The 20,459-nt window shown below is 40.7% G+C and overlaps 2 protein-coding genes across 6 annotated transcripts in view; one reads left to right on the top strand and one right to left on the bottom strand.

Annotated features, from left to right (window-relative positions):
- ELOVL7 (ELOVL fatty acid elongase 7) overlaps window positions 1-20,459 on the bottom strand; it is a 92,336-nt gene that overhangs the window by 31,880 nt on the left and 39,997 nt on the right. For 4 of the 5 annotated variants that reach the window (XM_038010411.2, XM_038010412.2, XM_073014743.1 and 1 more), the window contains one exon: window positions 11,058-11,108. The exons of the other annotated variant lie outside the window; for it this stretch is intronic. The gene's annotated coding sequence lies outside the window, so the exon portion shown is untranslated. The remainder of the gene's footprint in view (window positions 1-11,057; window positions 11,109-20,459) is intronic. 5 annotated transcript variants of the gene reach the window in all.
- LOC103225055 (uncharacterized) lies at window positions 7,740-15,184 on the top strand. The gene is made up of 3 exons (XM_073014886.1): window positions 7,740-7,900; window positions 13,382-13,482; window positions 13,951-15,184. The coding sequence occupies exons 1-3, from the start codon at window positions 7,740-7,742 to the stop codon at window positions 14,358-14,360; spliced, it is 672 nt and encodes a 223-aa protein (XP_072870987.1). The 3' UTR covers window positions 14,361-15,184.

Genomic DNA, 20,459 nt, shown 5'->3' with positions numbered 1-20,459 from the left:
AAAAATGGTTAAAGTAGTAACTATTTAAATTAAAATATATATAAAACATAAAAATAATATTTTACCACAATTTTAAAAAATCGGCTGGGCGTGGTGGCTCACACCTGTAATCTCAGCACTTTGGGAGACTGAGACAGGCAGATCACCTGAGGTCAGGAGTTGGAGACCAGCCTGACCAACATGGTGAAACCCCGTCTCTACTAAAAATATAAAAACTAGCCAAGCATGGTGATGGGTGCCTGTAATCCTAGCTACTCAGGAGGCTGAGGCAGGTGAATTGCTTGAACCCAGGAAGCAGAGGCTGCAGTGAGAAGATTGTGCCACTGCACTCCAGCCTGGTCCAGCCTGGGCGACAGAGTGAGACTCGGTCTTAAAAAAAAAAAAATCCTCTAGTGTTCCCAAAGAAAATTCAGACTTTCCCCTAGGATTCTAAAGTAAAGCCATTCTATTTACATAAGTATAGATAAAATTATATATGGCATATGGAATATGATAAAGGTGGTATCTCCAATGACTGGGGATTGAATTACCAGGCATTATTCACTAAATGGTGTGGTACACCTGGACAGCCATCTGAGAAAAAAAGGTTCAATCCAAGTGTTATAATATAAACCAAGGCCGGTCGTGTTGGCTCAAGCCTGTAATCCCAGCACTTTGGGAAGCCGAGGCGGACGGATCACAAGGTCAGGAGATCGAGACCATCCTGGCTAACACAGTGAAACCCTGTCTTTACTAAAAATACAAAAAATTAGCCGGGCGTGGTGGCAGGCGCCTGTAGTCCGAGCTACTCGGGAGGCTGAGGCAGGAGAATGGCGTGAACCCGGGAGGCGGAGCTTGCAGTGAGCCCAGATCGCGCCACTGCACTCCAGCCTGGGCGACAGAGCAAGACTCTGTCTCGAAATAATAATAATAATAATAATAATAATAATAATAATAATATAAACCAAGATAAACTCCAAGTAAAGCAAATATTTAAGTAAGAAAAACAGAACTATGAAATCACTAGATGACACAGTAGAAGACTTGTATAACCTTGTAGTGGGAAAGGCCTTACTAAGATCTAAAATTCAGAAAACATAAGAGAAGGCTAACATGTTTAATCATAAATAAATGGCAAACAGTAAAAAATATGCTCAATTCATATCATAGACAAGGACAACTTTCCCTAATATATGATGAGTTTCTAGAAATTGATAAAAGACCTTAAGAGGAAATGGGCAAAGTTCATAGAAAAGGAAATACAAGTGGCACTTAAAAATACGAAAAGTTGCTTAACTAATCACATTTAAATAATCTGCAATATTTCTTATCTATTGAATAGGCCAAAATCCAAACATTTTTAATCAAATGGGCCAAAATCCAAAAAACCATTAGCTGTGTTGGCAGGAGTGTGGGAAATTCTCTCACTTCATGCATTACTAGTGGAAGTACAAATTAGTATAACTCTTATTGCGGATAATTTGCCATTATCAGTCAAAATTATAAATGCATACTTTTAACACAGGATTTCTACTTCTAGAAACTTATCCTGTAGAAATACATACACATATTCAGAGTGGCATATATGCAAGTTTATTCACTGCATCAGTAAGAGCAAAAGACTGGAAACAACCCAAATATCTACTAATAGAGAGCTGGTTAATAAATGATAATAGATTTAACACCATGAAATATTATGACACTGTAAATAAGAATGAAGAATCTCTCCAAGTGCTGATATGGAAATATTTCCAAGATAAATCACTATCTGAAAACGCAAAGAGCTGGGCACGGTGGCTCACATCTGTAATCCCAGTGCTTTGGGAGGCTAAGGTGGACAGATCATCTGAGGTCAGGAGTTCGAGACTAGCCTGGCCAACACGGTGAAATCCTGTCTCTATAAAAATACAGAAATTAGCCGGGCATGGTGGCAGGTGCCTGTAATTCCAGCTACTCGGGAGGCTGAGGCAGGGGAATCACTTGAACCTGGGAGGCAGAGGTTGCAATGAGCCAAGATTGCGCCATTGCACCCTAGCTTGGGCGACAAGAGCGAGACACTACCTAAAAAAAAAAAAAAAAAAAAAAGAAAGAAAGAAAAGAAAAAAGCAAAGAAAGTACAAAATTTAAAAAAGATGACCTTGTATATAAAAGGAGAAAAGGCATATGAATATAATTTTACATTTACTCAAAGTTGTATAAAAGGAATTCTTAAGAGGTAGACATGAAAAAGGGAATGGGGTATAAACTGGGCTGAAGGAATAGAAGAAACATTTTATATTGTTGTTTTGTGGCTCATATGGATATTTTACCTATCTAAAAATAAAGAATAAAATCAGTTGTACCTTTACTGGAACATGCCTATTTAAAAACCCATAAATAAATACACATATGTAGATACACCCAAAATAGAAATTTCCTCTAAATTCTTTAAGAGTCCATCCTCTCCAGAGGATTTCTCCAAGTCCAGGAAGTCATGTCGGCATGGCCTCTGTATTGATACACCCAGTCATCTCAGCTGAGTTCAGACTCAAGACTGGCTGTGGTGATGCCAGGGTCTTGCCAGAGTCAGCTTGGACTCTTAGTTTCCTAAAAAATCATCTCTCATCTCTATAGCAAAGGTGTAATGTGGGGCTGTGAGCAGGGGCTCTGGGCTCACAACGACCTTGGTTTTTCAGCCCCACCATTTAATAGCTGTGTGACTCCAGCAAAATTACAGCTCAATTTCTTAACCTGTAAAATGGGAATTCCATTCATTACTCACCAAGATAAAAGAAACTAACTCATAGAGTTGTTCTGAGGACCACATTAAATAATATATATTTGTAAAGTTTGTAAGCACAGAATCTGATTTTTAAGAATGAGCATTCAATCAAACTCATCCTTTTGTTTTAGTTTTAGGTTTTTTTTTTTTTTTTCTTTTTTTTCTGAGACAGGGTCTGGCTCTGTCACCCAGGCTGGAGTGCACTTGAGAGAGCTTGGCTCACTGCAGCCTCAACCACTCAGGCTCAAGAGATCCTCCTGTCTCAGTCTCCCAAGTAGCTGTGACTACCAAAGAGTGCCACCATACCTGGCTAATTGTTTTATTTTTTGTAGAGATGGGTTTCACTACATTGCTTAGGCTGGTCTCAAACTCCTTGGGCTCAAGCAGTCCACCTGCCTCAACCTCCCAAAGTGCTGGGATTACAGGTGTGAGCAACTGCACCCAGCCAAAATCAGTCATTTATCATTTAGAGAGAGAAGTTGTGCCAATTTATGGGTATATACAGACATAAAGATGAGACACTGGAGACTTCAAAAAGGTGGGGGAGGAAGAGGAAAGGAGAGAGGAGGACGCAGTCTGTAAAACTTCCTATGGGTACTATGTTCACTATATGGGTGACAAGGGTAATAGAAGCCCAAATCTCAGCATCACACACTACATACCCTTGTAAGAAACCTGTACATGTACCCCCTAAATCTAAAATATATATATTTTAAGTTGTGCCAATTTAATTGGAAAATATCTGGCCATCTCATTAGCTGGTACAGTTAAATGGCAGTTTATGGAACAAATCTAGAAAAAACTCTACTACTTTTCTTTTAAGAGCTAGCATATAACAGATTGCACGATTCTTCCCTTCGGGTCTTCCAGTTGTCTTAGTATGAGTGTTTTAGACCACACAAAAAGCTACATTTCCCCCTCATCTTAACCACAGATATACCAGCCCTTGACCCATTATTGTCAAAATTAAAGTAATGAAATAATGTTCATTAAGTTATTTAGAATCAGAGTGAAATATTCTAGTTTTACAAGCCATGTGGCAGGGTTACATTTCAAAGTATTATTCTGTTTCTGTGCAATTTTTTCCTCTTCTACTTTCACTAGCTCCACATAGGCCATTTTCCCCTCCCCAGTCCTCACCAAAGCACAAAGACTCAAAGAAACCACACTCTAATGCAGGTCAGAAATATTCACAGGCAGCCAAGAAAGCTGGTTTATCCAGTCCCAAAAACTACACAAGACTGAGACGAAGGAAGGAAGAAAGGCAGAGAGAAGAAGAACCCAAACTGGATGAGGCAGGAGTAGATGTTATCAAAGCCAGCAGGAGATGAAGGACTACAGAGGTATGAAAAAGATCCAGTAACCATAGCTTTTTGGAGTATGGACTCCTCTCTCACTAATCTACTGCTTGTAGATAACCTGTTTTCCTGTCCATAGTCTTTAACATTTGTGGGCCCACCAGAAAAGAAGGAACATCCACAATTGCACAGGGATGGGGCACGACAGCAAAACCTGATCCCCTTACCTTATTGGAAGTGAACACAAACTACTGAGTATTTCGTTATGAGCTGAGAGTGATGGACTGGATGCCAGTGTTGCATTGTAGGGACTGACTGATCTAGAAAACTGTTAACAACTGAATTATACTGCAAGTATAGTGATATCCCTAGACTAGACCCAGACATATCTTTGCCTTCTTTTACCATGACTCATCATGGGCACTTGATAGCTAGACAATGGGCACATAAAGATAGGAGGCAAGTCTGGCATGGTGGCATGTGCCTGTAGTTCCAGCTATACGAGAGGCCGAGGTGGGAGGATTGCTTGAGCCTGGGCAACACAGCAAGACCCCAACTCTAAAAAGAAAGCAGGGGGAGCAATTTGCTCCATGTGGTATAGGTGTATAGGTAATAGAGATATCCTTTAGTTAGCAGAACTGGGACCTGAAAAGACAATTTAGAATATTTGATGGCAAAGAAGCTCAGACCTGACAGTGGCTTAAAAATCAAGGCTCTTGTATGAATGAAGCTCACCAGACTATTAAGACAAGAAGGAAGATCCTAAAAATGATCTACAAACCTATCCCTTTGATGCATCCCTGCCTCATCCCAGATCTGACCATCACTGGCCTAAGTTTAGTGGAGGTGCCCCATAGCCTAAACATGGCCCACACAAACTTTTCATGGAACAGAGAGCTGGACCAGAGAGTTGGTTAATTGCTTGAGCTATTATGAGAAGACTGAAGAGATACTATCAAGGGTTTCAGGAGTGGGAGGCCCTTCATGATGGGTCACAGGGAGCTTTGATGTTCAGGTTGTTCTTGGACAAGCACCCACTGTACCTCTCAATGCAGTAGTTAAAGAGGTTGGTGTTATGCCACAGAGGTTTAGAAACTCATCTCATATTTGGGTAACATGATCATTAGATTGCAACTTCTCAAAGGAAGAGTGGTAATTCATGAATAGGATAATACTGCTACGATTTTTTTTGCTCAGACCTGGAAGCCATGGGGAGAAAAATGGACTCACGAGACTGAACTCCAGCATCTTCAAAGTGCTAGCTCAACACTGCCCTAAGCTAGCAGGCACCAAATACCAGGATGACATGTTGCTGCTTACGGTAAAATCAAGTAGATGAAAACTAGATTTGGGTTTGGGGGTAGCATCCACAGAGCCCTGGAAACATTAAAGTTCAAGAGCTTTAATCTGACAGACTTCTGATACTCAAGAAATGAAGCAGAGACTTAAAACTCTAAACCAGGGTAATATCTTATCCTGCTGCTAAGGGGATGTGGACCTCTTACAAAGTGAGCAGCAGAGGACAGAAGCAAGAGATCCTTGTCCTTTTTCTGGGAGGACTCTTGGAGGACTTGTCTGAAATGATCTACTTGTAAGACTACAATAAAGAGGTGCTAGCTGCATACAATATCCAAGTCCGGGGGCCCATGATGGTGAAAAAGAAAGTGGACTTAAAAAAAAAGGTATTGTACCATAATACTACCTGACTATATTTTTAGCAGTTGTTAGAGATCAGAGCTCAGCAATGAAGACATTGAGAGGTTGAGAGGAAGGTAATCACAAGCAAGCAGTGGCCCAGAATTTGGGGCTACATTAGATTACAAGGCAGTAGAAAAATCACCACCCCTCCATTAAGGGTGGAAGAAACAAGAGAGGTACTTCAGAGAAATAGCTAAGGCTCACAGTCAGAGCTCAGCCTGCCTCCAAAGGCCTGAAAAATGTGTGGCAGGAGTAGAGTAAATAGGAGCTTACTCTTGAGTCCTGGTGCCAGTGTTTCATTCCCCTCGCCTGCAACTGCCCCATGAATACTGCTCCTTGATTTTGATAGTATCACATGACAACTCAGTCATTTGGTAAAGAAGGGACTTAATTTGCCTCTTTAGACCCAAATTAAAGATGTCAGGTTCAAACGTGAGAAATATGCCTTCTTCGTAGAGCAGAAATCCCTTCCCATAGGATAACCTACCTGGAGACTACTCAGAGCCACAAGCTGCCTACGTTAGCATGATGTAGACCTAACACCAGAACATACACAGTGTGCTTGGGCACCTCGTCACTTTGTCCTTTTTGCTCAGGTCTATTTCAACAGTGATCAGAAGGCAGAACTCTGGGAGAGCATCTTGCTGGAATTCACTCAGATGAGGATGGGACCTCAGAGGTGCTTGCAGTGGGAAGTACCAGACAAGAGCCCAGAAATCATGGCCAACCATTTCCAGGTGAACTTTCAAATGTACAGATTTATTCTAATTCTGCAACAGACATTGGAGACACTGTACCTGAGGGAAAGGAGTGGTAGAACCAGCACATGGCTTTCTAGGGCATGCTTTTAATCCAGGAACACAGCCATATGGTTTTCTCTTTCTCTTTTGAAGTTTGGGAGGATCTGGCCTCCCCACTGATCTCTGCTTTGGGAATCAGATATCAGGGACAAACCTGGAAGAATAAAACTGGCTAGCCACAGATGCTGCTCAAGGGACTACACACTAAAATGAATTGCAGGAAGGTACCAACATAGGGATGGAACTCTGTGGTGGAACTACGGACTACAGGGTAAAAACCAAACAGCTAACCTTCCTATGGAAAGCTATGTCTGGCCTCATATGGGGGATGGGGTATTTGAAACTTTACCCTTGCACACAGTAAGGGAGGAGAAGGGTACAGGGCAAATCAAGCTATTCCACAGAAATAACAAACGCTTAATAAAGAACGGATCAGAACATGCCTTCAAATGCAGAAACTGTTGAGCAAGAGCAGTGTGGAGAATAAAAAGGCAAAGGCAGCAAACTGTGACTGATTAGATAGGGACAGGGAAGTCCAGATGTGAGTCAGAATGGGGCAGTGGGATCACAGTCCACAAGGTGGTGAAAGCCTCTCCGAGAGGAAGGTATTGAGAGACAGGACTAGCTGGATTTCCTGGGCCAACTAAGAATTCCTAAGCCTAGCTGGGGAAGGTGACCACACCCACCTTTAAACATGGGGCTTGTAACTCAGCTCACACCCGACCAATCAGGTAGTAAAGAGGACTCACTAAAATACAAATTAGGCTAAAAGCAGGAGGTAAAGAAACAGTCAAATCATATATCACCTGAGAGCACAGGAGGAGGAACAATGATCGGGATATAAACCCAGGGACTGGAGCTGGGAGCGGCAACCCCTTTGGGTCCCCTCCCATTGTATGGGAGCTCTGTTTTCACTCTATTAAATCTTGCAACTGCACTCTTCTGGTCTGTGTTTGTTCCAGCTTGAGCTGAGCTTTCGCTCGCCATCTACCACTGCTGAACGCTGACGTCGCGGACCGGCTGCTGACTTCCACCCCTCCGGATCCCGCAGGGTGTCACTGTGTTTCTGATCCAGTGAGGCGCCCATTGCCACTTCCCATGGGGCTAAAGGCTCGCCATTGTTCCTGCACGGCTAAGTGCCCAGGTTCATCCTAACCAAGCTGAACATTAGTCCCTAGCTTCTACGGTTCTCTTCCGTGACTCATGGCTTCTAAAAGAGCTATAACACTCACCGCATGGCCCAAGGTGCCATTCCCTGGAATCCCTGAGGCCAAGAACCCCAGGTCAGAGAACAAAAGGCTTGCTGCCATCTCGGGAGCGCTCGCCACCACCTTGGGAGCTCTAAGAACAAAGACCCATGTGCGGTAACAGTATTGCACAGACAGTCTCTCTCTGGGTTATGACCCTGGAAAATCAGAGGCCCCAAGTCTCTACTCCTACCATCTTAGGCAGGAAAAATCCCTGAGATAAGACATAAACTTCTTAGTAAGCATTCAAAGGTTGCTAGGGAAACTTCCACCTAGATATTACTCTACACATTTCCTAGTATTCCTTTCCTCATCTGTCTTCTCACTGGAACTGGTTCCCCAGTCTCGTCCCCACCCTTTATACTTTAGCAGAAACAAAATCTCAAAGAGGCCGTGAGGCTGGAGGAAAGTGACTAGAAGTTCTGAAGTATATTAAAACATGAGGGATGACTATAAAGTAATTATTTGTTTAAAGCAGGATTTCTCAACCTCGATAGTATTGATATTTGGGGGAGATAATTCTTAGTTGTGGGGAAGTGTCCTGATTATTGTAGTCCTGGCTTCCATCCACAAGTGCCAGGAACAAGTCCTACCCAGTTGAGATGATCAAAAACATTTCCAGAAATTGACAAACGTTCCCTGTGGGGCAAAATCCTCCCAAGTTGAGAACTATTGTTCTAAAGGAAGCTACCAACATGTATTCATTCAAATAAAAGCTTGCTTCTGAGTAATCACTTTGGCAATTATACATTTGTGTCAGTGATACAGTCATTAAAACAATTTTTGAGCTTTTCTTTAAAAATCAACTTCAGAGTTTTTTGGAATTTCATTTAAATGGTTTTAAAGGAGGAAAAATTTTGGCCTACTGCTTCTATACAACAAGTTCATAACTAATCAAAAGTTAAGGTTGGTTTAGAGGCAAATGGATCAAGTGGAGCTATATTTTGAGGTGGGAAAGGGTGGGGAATAAAGCTGGGTTTAATGAAAAAGTAATTTACTACGGACATTTTCAGCTCATGGTTTATAAAACAAGAACAATTCCAAAAAAACTTGGGAAATGTTTGGAGCTATGGCAATATTAGTGGAAAAGATATATAGTAGGCTGAGGTGAATATTTTTGAGGAAACACTCATTAGATGTATATATTACAGCAGAATAGTTTATCTGCTGGAATTATCACTTATTATAACTCCAATTAAAAGGAAGCAAACCTAGAATGTGGAACAGTCTCAGTGAAAAATTATTTCAAATGACAAATTTTCAAATGTGTTAATTATAACATACACGCATGTCTGTATGCGACAATATATACATACCACACACACACACATTACAGAAGCAAAAATACATGTCCATTCCACCTACTACACAGGATTTTGTGTTTTGTTTTGATGGTTCATGTTTATTAACCCACATTTCTCCCTGGTATTTTATCACCCTCCATTCTCTTTTTGCCATTTCTCTCCATTGAATGGGTTATTAACACTGCCTTGGAAATAAAAGAGAACAGCAGAAAGCAAAGAAAGTTTTATCATAGCTTTTGGGTTACAAAAGCTTAGGCACTTAGCTATACAGAACACAGGGTAGAGACAAGAGGTGCCCATGCGTCCTGGCACAGAAAAGCATCCTTCAGGCTTGAGGGAAGGAGAGTCCGAGGAAAGGAATTAGTACAGATCCCGGAAAGAAAGGTCATAAGCCCTGAGGAAGTGCCAGGTAGGAAAATGGGAGGCAAGAACAGAAGAGCTCAGGCACTATTGCCTAGGCAGAGCTGGGACAGGTGGCCAGTTGGACTTTAGGCAGCCACTGAAAGTTTCTTTTGCTCCAGTCTGGTGCAAGAGCAGTATAAAGACTTCTGAGCACCCTCAATAGGCATGGAAGTGTGAAAGGAAAATATCTTGGGCCCCCATAATCACTAAAGGGAAAAAGCATCTGTGAACTGCTTAGGGCAAATCTGCCCCCAATTCTTTTCAAAGTTATCCTCTGCTCTCTGAGATAAATGCGTTCCTGATCACCTCTTTTGTAAAGGTTAATCAGAGATGCAAAAGAATGCAAGCAATCCTTTGTCTCTCACCTATCTGTGACCTGCAAGCCCCCTCCCTGCTTCGAGTCTTCCTGCCTTTGCTTTGAGTTGTCCCACCTTTCCACATCGAACCAATGTACTTCTTGCATACACTGATTGATGTCTCATGTCTCCCTAAAATGTATAAAACTAAGCTGTGCCCTGACCACCATGGGTACATGTTGTCAGGACCTCCTGAGGCTGTGTCAGAGGTGTGTGTCCTCAACCTTGGCAAAAAAAGTTTCTAAATTAACTGAGAAAACTTTCAGATTTTCTAGGTTTATGGAAGTATTGCATAAGAGCCATAGAAAATGAAGGAGTCATAAAAGTAGAAACAACGTATATCTCTTCGGATCTGCAAGTATAAGTGGCCAAAGACCTGATGGGACCCTGAATATCTCAAAGGATGGCATTGTAGACAGAGAACATGGAGGATTAAAGGGTTCCTCCTCCCAATTACCTTGATACTACATAAGCTTTTTTAACTTGCTGAGGTCGGAGGGGAGGTGCTCAGAGATTAAAGCTGACTAAAATAGTTTTCTACCACCCCAAGGAATAAAAGTTTGAAATAAAAATAAAGCTGTAAAAAAATAATTATTTTCTTATATCAGACCAAATAGACTTTAAGTCAAAAACTGTCACAAAAGGTAAGATCATTATATGGTGATAAAGGGGTCAATTCATCAAGAGAATATAACAATTATAAATATATATGTATCCAACATAGTAGCACCAAAAATAATGCAAAGATTAATAGATCTGAAAGGAGAGAGAGACTACAATACAACAATAGTAGGGGACTTTAATGTCCTACTTTCAACATTGCATAAATCATGAAGACATAAAATAAATAAGGAAACACTGAACTTGAAGTACGCATTAGACTAAATGAACCTAACAGACATGTGCTGAACATTCTATCCAACAGCAGCAAAATACACATTCTCCTTAAGTGTACACAGAACATTCTCCATGACAGATGATATACTGAGCCACAAAACAAGTGTTACCAAATTTAAGAAGACTGAAATCATATCAAGCATCTTTTCTTATCACAATGGTGTGAAACTACAAATCAGTAACAGGAGGAAAAGTGGAAAATTCACAAATACATGGAAAGTAAGCAACATGCACCTGAACAACTCATGGTCAAAAAAGAAATCAAAATGGAAATTTTAAAATATTGAGACAAATGAAAATGAAAACACAACTTACCAAAACTTATGGGATGCCACAAAAGCAGTTCTAAGAGGGAAGTTTAAATGCCTATAATAGAAAAGAAAAAAAAAACTTCAAATAAATAATTAACATTACACTTCAAGTAACTAGAAAAAGAAAAACAAAGTCAGCAGAAGTAAGAAAACAATATAGAGTCGAACTAAATGAAATAAAGACTAGAAAAACAATAAAAAGATAACAAAACTAACAGCTGGTTATCTAAAAAGCTCAACAAAATTGACAAACCTTTAGCTGGACAAAGGAAAAAAAGATTATTAACACATAAAATTGGAAATGAAAAAAGAGACATTGTAACTGATACCACAGAAATACAAAGGATCATAAGAACTGCTATGAAAAATGATACACCAACATATTCCAGAATAAATGGATACACTCCTGGAAACATATAACCTTCCAGGATTGAATCATGAAGCAGGAGAAAATCTAAACAGACCAATAGTGGGTAAGGAGATCAAGTCAGTAATCAAAAACCTCCCATAAAATAAAAGTCCAGGACCTGATAACTTCACTGTTAAATTCTACCAAACATTTAAAGAATAACTAATGGTGATTCTTCTCAAACTCTTCCAAAAAAAACTGAAGAGGAGGGAATACTGAAGAGGAGGGAATACTTCAGAACTCACTTCATAAGGTCAGCATTACCCAGATACCAAAGTCAGACAAGGACACTACAAGAAAAAACTTCAGGCCAATACCCTTGATGAACACACAGGCAAAAATCCTCAAGAAAATACCAGCAAATGAAATTCAATAGCACATAAAAAGATCATTCACTATAATCAAGTGGGATTTATCCCTAGGATACAAGGATGGTTCAACACATGCAGATCAATAAATGCGATACACCACATTAATAACATGGAAGACAAAGACCACATAATCATTCCAATGGATGCATAAAGAGCATTTGACAAAATTCAGCATCCTTTTATAATAAAAACTCAATGAATTTGGTTTAGAAGAAACCTCAAAACAATAAAGGCCATATACAAAAAGCTAACATAATACTCAGCAGTGAAGAGTTGAAAGCTTTTCCTCTAAGATCAAGACAAGGACGCCCACTCTCACCACTTTTTTTGTTTTTTGTTTTAAAAAACAGAAATTTATTTCTCACAGTTCTAGAGGCTGGAAGTTCATGATCAAGGTGCCAGCAAAATAAGGTCTCACTCTGAGGTCTCTTCTCTCGGCTTGTGGGTGGCAACCATCTCACTGTGTGTTTGAATGACCTCTTTGTTGCGCCCTCACTTCTATTCAACATAGTAGTCTTCCCTCCATATTCATAGGTTCCGCATCCATGGAATCAGAGGGCCAATTATACATATTTTCAATCCACTGTTGGTGGATGTGGAATCCTCAGTTATGGAAGGTCAACTGTACTATATACCATTAAGCATTCTACTTTTTAAAAATGTTTTACTTATTTATTTGGAGACAGGGTCTCGTTTTGTCACCAAGGCTAGAATGCAGTGGCATGATCACAACTCACTGCAGCCTTGATCTCCTGGGCTAAGGCAATTCTCCCACTATAGCCTCCCGAGTAGCTGGGACTACAGGCATATGCCAAAATGCCTGGCTAATTTTTTATTTTTTGTAGAGATGGGTGTCTTACTGTGTTGCCCGGGCTGGTCTCAAACTCCTGGGCTCAGGTGATCCTCCCACCTTGACCTCCCGAAGTGCTCAGATTATAGGCATGAGCCACTGTGCCTGGCCTGGACTACAGCAATCTCAGATTTTGGTATAGGGTCCTGTAACCAATCCCCCACAGATACGAAAGGCAGACTGTATTGGAGGATCTAGCCACAGCAATTATGCAAAAAAGAAATAAAAAGGCATCCAAATCAGAAAGGAAGAAGTTAATGTGTCTCCTTGTAGACAATAGGGTCTTACAACTAGAAAACTCTAAAGAGTACTGGGTGTGGTGGCTCACATCCATAATCCCAGCACTTGGGAGGCCAAGGCAAGGGGATCACTTGAGCCTAGGAGTTGAAGACCAGCATGGGCAACAAAGTAAGCCCCCATCTCTACAAAAAAAATTTAAAAATTAGCCAGGCATGGTGGCACACACCTGTGGTTTCAGCTACACAGGAGGCTTAGGCAGGAGGATGGCTTGAGCATGGGAGGTCAAGGCTGCAGTGAGTCATGATCGTGCCACTGCACTCTAGCCTGGGTGACAGAGCAAGATCCTGTCTCAAAAAAAAAAAAAAGAAAAAGAAAAAGAAAATGAAGAAACTAGAACAAAGCAGGCAGAAGGAAGGATAAGCAGCTTGCTGAGTCTGTTCACTCTTTTTCCCTTGCAGGACGCTTGCTCCATTTCCTCCTGCCGTTGAATGTCAGATTCCAGGCTCTTTGGCCTTTGGACTCTGGGAACTTGTACCAGCGGCCTCTCAGGGGCTCTCAGGTCTTTCACCTCAGACTAAGGGCTGCACTGTCGGCTCTCCTGGTTTTGAGGCTTTTGAACTTCAAACGAGTCACACTACTAGCTTCTCTCTCTTTCTCCAGCTTGCAGATGGCCTATTGTGAGACTTTGCCCTGTGAGCCAATTCTCCCTAATAAACTCTCTTTTATATATATACATATATCCTATTGGTTCTGTCCCTCCGGAGGACTCTAATACAGACTTGTGAGTTTGTCAAGTGAGATTTAAAACCATTTACTTTAGGTATGGGATTGGGTCAGTACAATTTTTCTTTTATATCCCTTATGTCAGTGGTTTTTAAACATGGTTGAAAACCAGAATCACCCAGAGAGAGATTTGGATTCAGTTAATGTTTGGGAAAATTCTGATGGGCCAGGTTTGAGAATCTTTTCTTAAAGCTTCATAAATCATTCTCAGACATGACGACACCCATGACAACATGAGCAACAGGCATAAAATACGCGACAAAGGATTTAGTTAAAGAAGGTCGGAGCAGTGTGAAGAAGCCAGAACGACCCCCGGACCAACCAAAGCCCGCGCGCGCTGCATCTCACGTCCAGCTCCTACCTCCCGCCGCCGTCGCCACCACGCCCAAGAGAAAGGCTGAAGGGGATGCTAAAGGAGATAAAGCCAAGGTGAAGGACGAACCACAGAGAAGATCCGCGAGGTTGTCTGCTAAACCTGCTCCTCCAAAGTCAGAGCCCGAGCCTAAAAAGGCCCCTGCAAAGAAGGGAGAGAAGGTACTCAAAGGGAAAAAGGGAAAAGCTGATGCTGGCAAGGAGGGGACTAACCCTGCAGAAAATGGAGATGCCAAAACAGACCAGGCACAGAAAGCTGAAGGTGCTGGAGATGCCAAGTGAAGTGTGTGCATTTTTGATAACTGTGTACTTCTGGTGACTGTACAGTTTGAAATACTATTTTTTATCAGGTTTTATAAAAACGCAGAATTTTGTTTTACTTTTTTTTTTTTTTTTTAAAGCTATGTTGTTAGCACACAGAACACTTCGTTGTTGTTTTTGGGGGAAGGGGCATATGTCACTAACAGAATGTCTCAAAGCTGGATTGATGTGGGGAAAACACCATTCCCTTCCAGTTTTGAGAGACTTCCTCTTGGTTCCCAGGAGAAGGGATTCCCTGACTTTGACACACATGACCACCTTGGCACAAAAGCCTTGTGGTATGGAAAAAGAAGTTTGTTTTTATGTCCTCTTCTCCCTTTCTACCTTTCAGCACAGACTTAACTCCCTTAAGCCCAGACATCTGTTGGGACCTGACCCCTAGTCATTGGTTACCAGTGTGTCAGGCAATCTGGACTTTCCAGTGATGCCACTGAGATGGCACCTGTCAAAACAGCAGTGGTTTCATTTCTAGATTGTGGATCTTCAGATAAATTCTGCCATTTTCATTTCACTTCCTGAAAGTCAGGGTCGGCTTGTGAAAAGTTGTTAAACAACATGCTAAATGTGAAATGTCAACCCTCACTCTAAACTTTCCCTGTTCAGACCATCAGATGAAGACTTCATTGGGTTTTATAGTGGCTTTCTGATTTTTGGTAGTCCATTGAAGAAGGGAGTTTGAAAGTTGTTGTATACTGTTAACAACTGTCTGCCCATGTCCTGCCTGAAATACCATGATTGTTTATGGAAAGTATCTTTAATAAAGCTGGATACCGTTTGGCTTGGGGAAAAAAAAAAAAAAAAAGGTCACTCAGGAATGATAAGCCTTCTGGGTCAAGAAGGGCAGGAATAGGAGGTGCAATCAATGCTGGAAAAGATTAATCTGGGGTTTCAAACGAACTCATGAGAGATGTGAAATATGGGGACAGATGTTTGAATCAGCACATATATCCAGGATGTAAACTAACATTTTATATCAGGGACGACTGCTTAAAGTTCTTAAGTATCTGTGAAAGAGAAAATCACTACCTACTATATCTTGTATCTTAGTAAATTATAGAAAATTAGACCACAAGCCTTGTAATTTAGGCAAACAAAACTGATGGAGAAACGTTAAAGATACTAGTCATCTAACTTTCTATTTTTCAAATGGCAATGTTACAGAATCAGGGAAGATGCTTTCATCTGCAAGTAACAGAAAACTCAAAATGGCTTAACCAGTAAAAGGACATGTTTTCTCATAGTATAAGAAGTCTAAAGATAGGCGAGTTCTCCTGAGTTGGAAAATTCTCTTTTGTCGTTTTTACGGAAAAAGATAGTAGCAACCATTCCAAATAGCACATTCTCATACACCTTTATTTAGAGCAGTGAAAGAGAATTTTCCCTGTGTCTCTTTTTAGGAGCTTCAAAATCCTTCTCAATGCTCCTCCAGAGGCCCTTACATGTCCCTTCCCAGAATTGCATCACATGCCAACATTTAAACCAAGCACTGAAACAAAAACAAAAACAAAAACAAAAACAAAGCAAAACACTGGGACTGCAGTGATTTCTTTGTTAATCTACATTATATTTTACCGTCCCATCCCACCGCGCAAGTCACAAGCGGAAGCACATGACCTCAGGGAGAAAGGAGAATCCCAGAATAAGGAAGAAGAGTGGTTAGCTCACATGGAAGAAGGAAGGCTGAGAGACAATGCTGCCTGTAGCCGTGACACAGAGATTACCCTGCAGTGTCTTTTCAAATATAAACTGAAGCTTACAGCCTAAGCCTATCCAAGTGATCTCTACCTTTCCTCTGATAGGTGCTTAGGCTAAACGAATCTTGATTTTTGTTTAAACAAAGCATGATCAATAAGTGAATATGTTAAGTATGCCTGATAAACATACTTTGCAACACCATATAAGACTTGTTAGTGAATTTTATATCTGCTATTTAGAAGTATCTTGTGCCATTGTCTCTTTGATACAGATAACACACTATAAACCTATAAACAGAGAGAGCTTAGGGTTGGGCTACTACTTGTAATTGTTGTTTTATCACTTCCATGAACTCATGTTGTTCTGACAGGTATACAACATATTTAAATAAAATAGATGTTTCCCATCCCCCAATAATAGAACATATTACCACATTTTCTATATGAATTAACTCAGGCCTGTCTTTCAATCAGGTTTAAAAGTAGTCATTTCCATGTCAAACAGAACCTCAAACAAGTATTTTTACCATCCTTTCCACTCCCTACTACTCCGTTATTTCATCTCAATTTTCACTTCCTCATTTTCCCTTCATAAAGGGATTTATTAAGAATTAAATGCCTCTAGAAAGGATAACATATGTGCATGACCCACCAAAGTAATTCAGATTGCATTTCTGTTTGGCACAAGCTCTTCAGTATAATCATGACTCTTGAGTTTGAGCAGAGGCAAACAAACTAGATGTTTACTCACCAACCTCAACTAGTTTACATGATAACTTGTAAGAAATGAAGGAGTCCTAGAAGCCAGTGATACAGCAACAGGAACCACTAGCAAATACAATTCATGTAAAAACCTTAGCACGAGTGCTAAACATTGTGCTACTTATTGCGCTTATTTTTACTCTTATTGATAATAGACGGCCTCTCAATCTAAGCAGAGCAATCAGTATCCTTCCGAAGTCTCTGGTCCTAACTCAGCATTCTATAATTGGAGAGACAGGGCAAACTTAGAAAAGAGTCAGAGAATCTTTAGGGGAAATAAAGGACCCACTGAAGTGACCATCAAGTATAAGCTCAGTGCTAGGCAGTGTGGAATGGGAGGATAAAGACAAGGGCCCTACTCTCAGGCAGCCTTAACATGTGCAAAGAGTCTAGACTCTGGGATGAATAAATGTGAGTAAAGAAAAGCATCCTAAAAACTGTACAGATGATAGTGACCACTGGGACCAACTGGGACGTCTATCAGAAGAAGTGATAAGTACCCCAAAGGCAGTTTAATTCTTGTTTGTAATTTAAGTGCTAGGACTTGAATAGTCCTAGTCTTGAATAGAACAGGTGCTTAATAAATATCTGCTGAATGAATTTAAAAATGTTGTAAACTCAGAAAAATAAGGGAAGGCAAGAGGGACAGACCAAATGCTCCATTTCTTAGGCCTTCTTCCCCACTTTTTTGGAAACAAATACAAAATACTCCTCTCATTCATTTTCTCTTCAAACATAAAGTAACTTTTGAGCATTTATTATTGTGCAAGAAGTGCTAAGCAAGACACAATATTATTTTTAAAATATGATTCCTAAATTCAAACAACTGAATCTGGCAGGGAAAAGGTACCTACTCAGATTTCTACAATGCAAAGCAGAATGCAGGGGCATGCAAACAGTTCACACTGACTGCAAAAATCTTTAGGAATGAAGAGTCACATCTGTATCCACACGTGACCTAGAAGAAAGGCATAATGGAGGAAAGGACACATGAGCTGAGCCTTGAGAATAAAATTTCAATAGGGCAAAAATGTGCACAGCTGAGAGAAAGGAGAGGCCTGCATTGCAAGTAGAGAAAATTCATTTGCTTATTCAACCAATATTCTGAAGTATATGTTATAGGCCAAACACTTTTTTAGGTGACAATGATACAGTAGGAAACAAAACAAAAATCCTGGCTTCATGAGATTATGAAAAGTTGCAGATGTGTTTCCAAAATGTTTGTTGCTACACTTGGCAACATACAGGGCTAACGATGGAAACAACAGGAAGATCAAGACAGGAAAGGTAGATTACAGCAGTGGCACCTGATACTGGAGGAACCAAAGGCCAGCCAGGCTAAATAATTTCTTTAGAGTTAGTTCTGTTGACTATGAGGAGTCATTACAGGTTTCTCAACTGAGAAATGTCTTAATCAAAGTGGTGCTTTGGAAAGATTGACTGGGTGGTGGAATCCAGGGCTGGGTAACTAAGGGTGTGGTTTAAAAGCAGGGAGAGCAATTACACAGTATTGCATCCTATTGGGAAGGATCCAGCATAAGCCAGTATTGCATCCTACTGGGAAGGATCCAGCATAAGCATCACTTCCTCTGAGATGTCATTCTTGATTCAGCCAGTCAGGGCCAGGTGTGCCACTAAGGTATCCTCAAAAGAATCTCTCATCTATGAGAGCACTTCCTGTATACAGTATTGCAAATCTATTCTTATGTTTTCTACTCACGAAGAGGAAAGAGACTGAGCCTCATCACCTCCGTGTTCCCAGGGCCTAGACCAACGCCTGGCATGTAGCAAGAAATATGTGTGGTATGAGGAAATATCCAAGTGTTATGGATTGAATTGTGTCTTCCCAACATTTCCATGTTAAAGTCCTAACCTCCAGTTCTTCAGGATATGACCTTATCTGGAGAAAGAGTCTTTCCAGAAGTTATCAAATTATAATGAGGTCATTACGTGGTCCCTAATCCACTATGACTGGGGTCTTTATAAAAAGGGGAAATTCAGACATAGACATGCACACAGGAAGAACACCCACCTATAAGCCAAGGGGAGAGGCCTGAACAGATCCTTTCCTCACAGCCCTCAGAGAGAACCAACCCTACCAACACTTGGATTTCAGATTTCTCATCTTCAGAACTATGAGGTAATAAACATCTGTTGCTTAAACTATCTAGTTTATGTCACTTTATTACAGCAGTTGTAGCAAACTAATACACCAAAGTGAAGATGTTCACTCAACCTGAAGAAAAATCCAAAATTGGAGCCCAGGATTAAGGCCAGGGTTACCTATAAACAGAAGCAATCATTGTTGTGGGAGCAGACTAAATCTCTGTGAGAAACAATATAGGAGGAGACATGGCAAAGGGTAACACTTAGGGGACACCAGTGTTTAGGAATCAGGAAGAGCAGCTGAGACAAATTTAAAGAAGCAACAGCCAGAAAGGTGCAGAAAGAAGCTGCCTGGTAGGAGCTTCAAATACTGCAAAAAAAGAAGAAGAAATGATGAAGAAAAAAAAAAAGTAACAGAAATTTATTGTCTCACAATTCTGGATGCTAGAAGTCTAAAACCAAAGTGTTGGTAGGGTCGGTTCCTTCTGAGGGCTGAAGGAACTGTTTGTGGTCTCTTTCCTTGGCTTATGAACTGCCATCTTTATGTTCACAGGAAGGCAGCCCCTCAGGGAACACCCATGTTGGGGAATAGAAAGAGAATCCAGGGACAAACATAAAGAAGCAAGTCAGAGAGCTGCAGAAGGGAGCTTCTACTTTGGTATTGGTAGCAGCTGCAAATACAGAAAAAAGAAAAATAAATGGTCAAAAGAAAAACTGCCCACAAAATTTCAGAGAGGCAACCAAATAAGGAAGGGCTACACACAAATGTTCTAAATTGCAAAACACTGTGGCCCAGGAAAGGGTTGGGAGCACAGTAGCGTCCACAACATGGCAGGGATCCTAACCCAACACGGCCTCTTCCTCCAGCTGCGCTGGGGATGCAAAAGAGCCTGAGAATCCTCACAAGCAACCCCACATCGGAGAAGAAGCAAATGGAGTAACAATCCTAATTTTTTTTTTCTCCAGGTGGTGAACGGAACAACAGGATTGATTCTGATTATGGAAACTCCATATACTAGTGAACAGATAAAAATGCCTTAAAGGGAATGGGATACAACCTATGAGGTGGAATGAATCTTGGTATGAATATTGAAAACTACTTAAAAGTGAAAATACAACCCAGGTTCCTGAATTCTTTCTTTCACTTTTCATGTCCTCAGGCTACAGGAAAAAATGACTATGAACTGAAATTATCAGCCCTCAAACTATTGCTCAGTGAGAAAAAACAAACTGGCTCAAAAATACTGAGGGAAAGAGACAGCAAAGCACCCAAATTGTATCAGAGCAAGTCTGACTAGAGGTGCCCTAATATTCATTTGATGAAAAAAAAAAATCACTGGAAAACTTTATAAATAAACTGTAAGGGGAAAGAAAGCAAAGCAAAAAGGACCCAGAAGACAAAAAAGAACCAAGAACAACAAAAGGTAACTAAAGGAACAAAAGGAAATTCTCCAGAAGTGTTTTGAGTTAAAAACATGTATTCATAAAATGATAAAAG

This window comes from Chlorocebus sabaeus, chromosome 4, assembly GCF_047675955.1.
Source record: "Chlorocebus sabaeus isolate Y175 chromosome 4, mChlSab1.0.hap1, whole genome shotgun sequence".
Classification (NCBI taxonomy): Eukaryota; Metazoa; Chordata; class Mammalia; order Primates; family Cercopithecidae; genus Chlorocebus; species Chlorocebus sabaeus.
The sequence above is the reverse complement of the archived record's forward strand: the minus strand, read 5'-3'. Positions and strand labels throughout refer to the sequence as shown.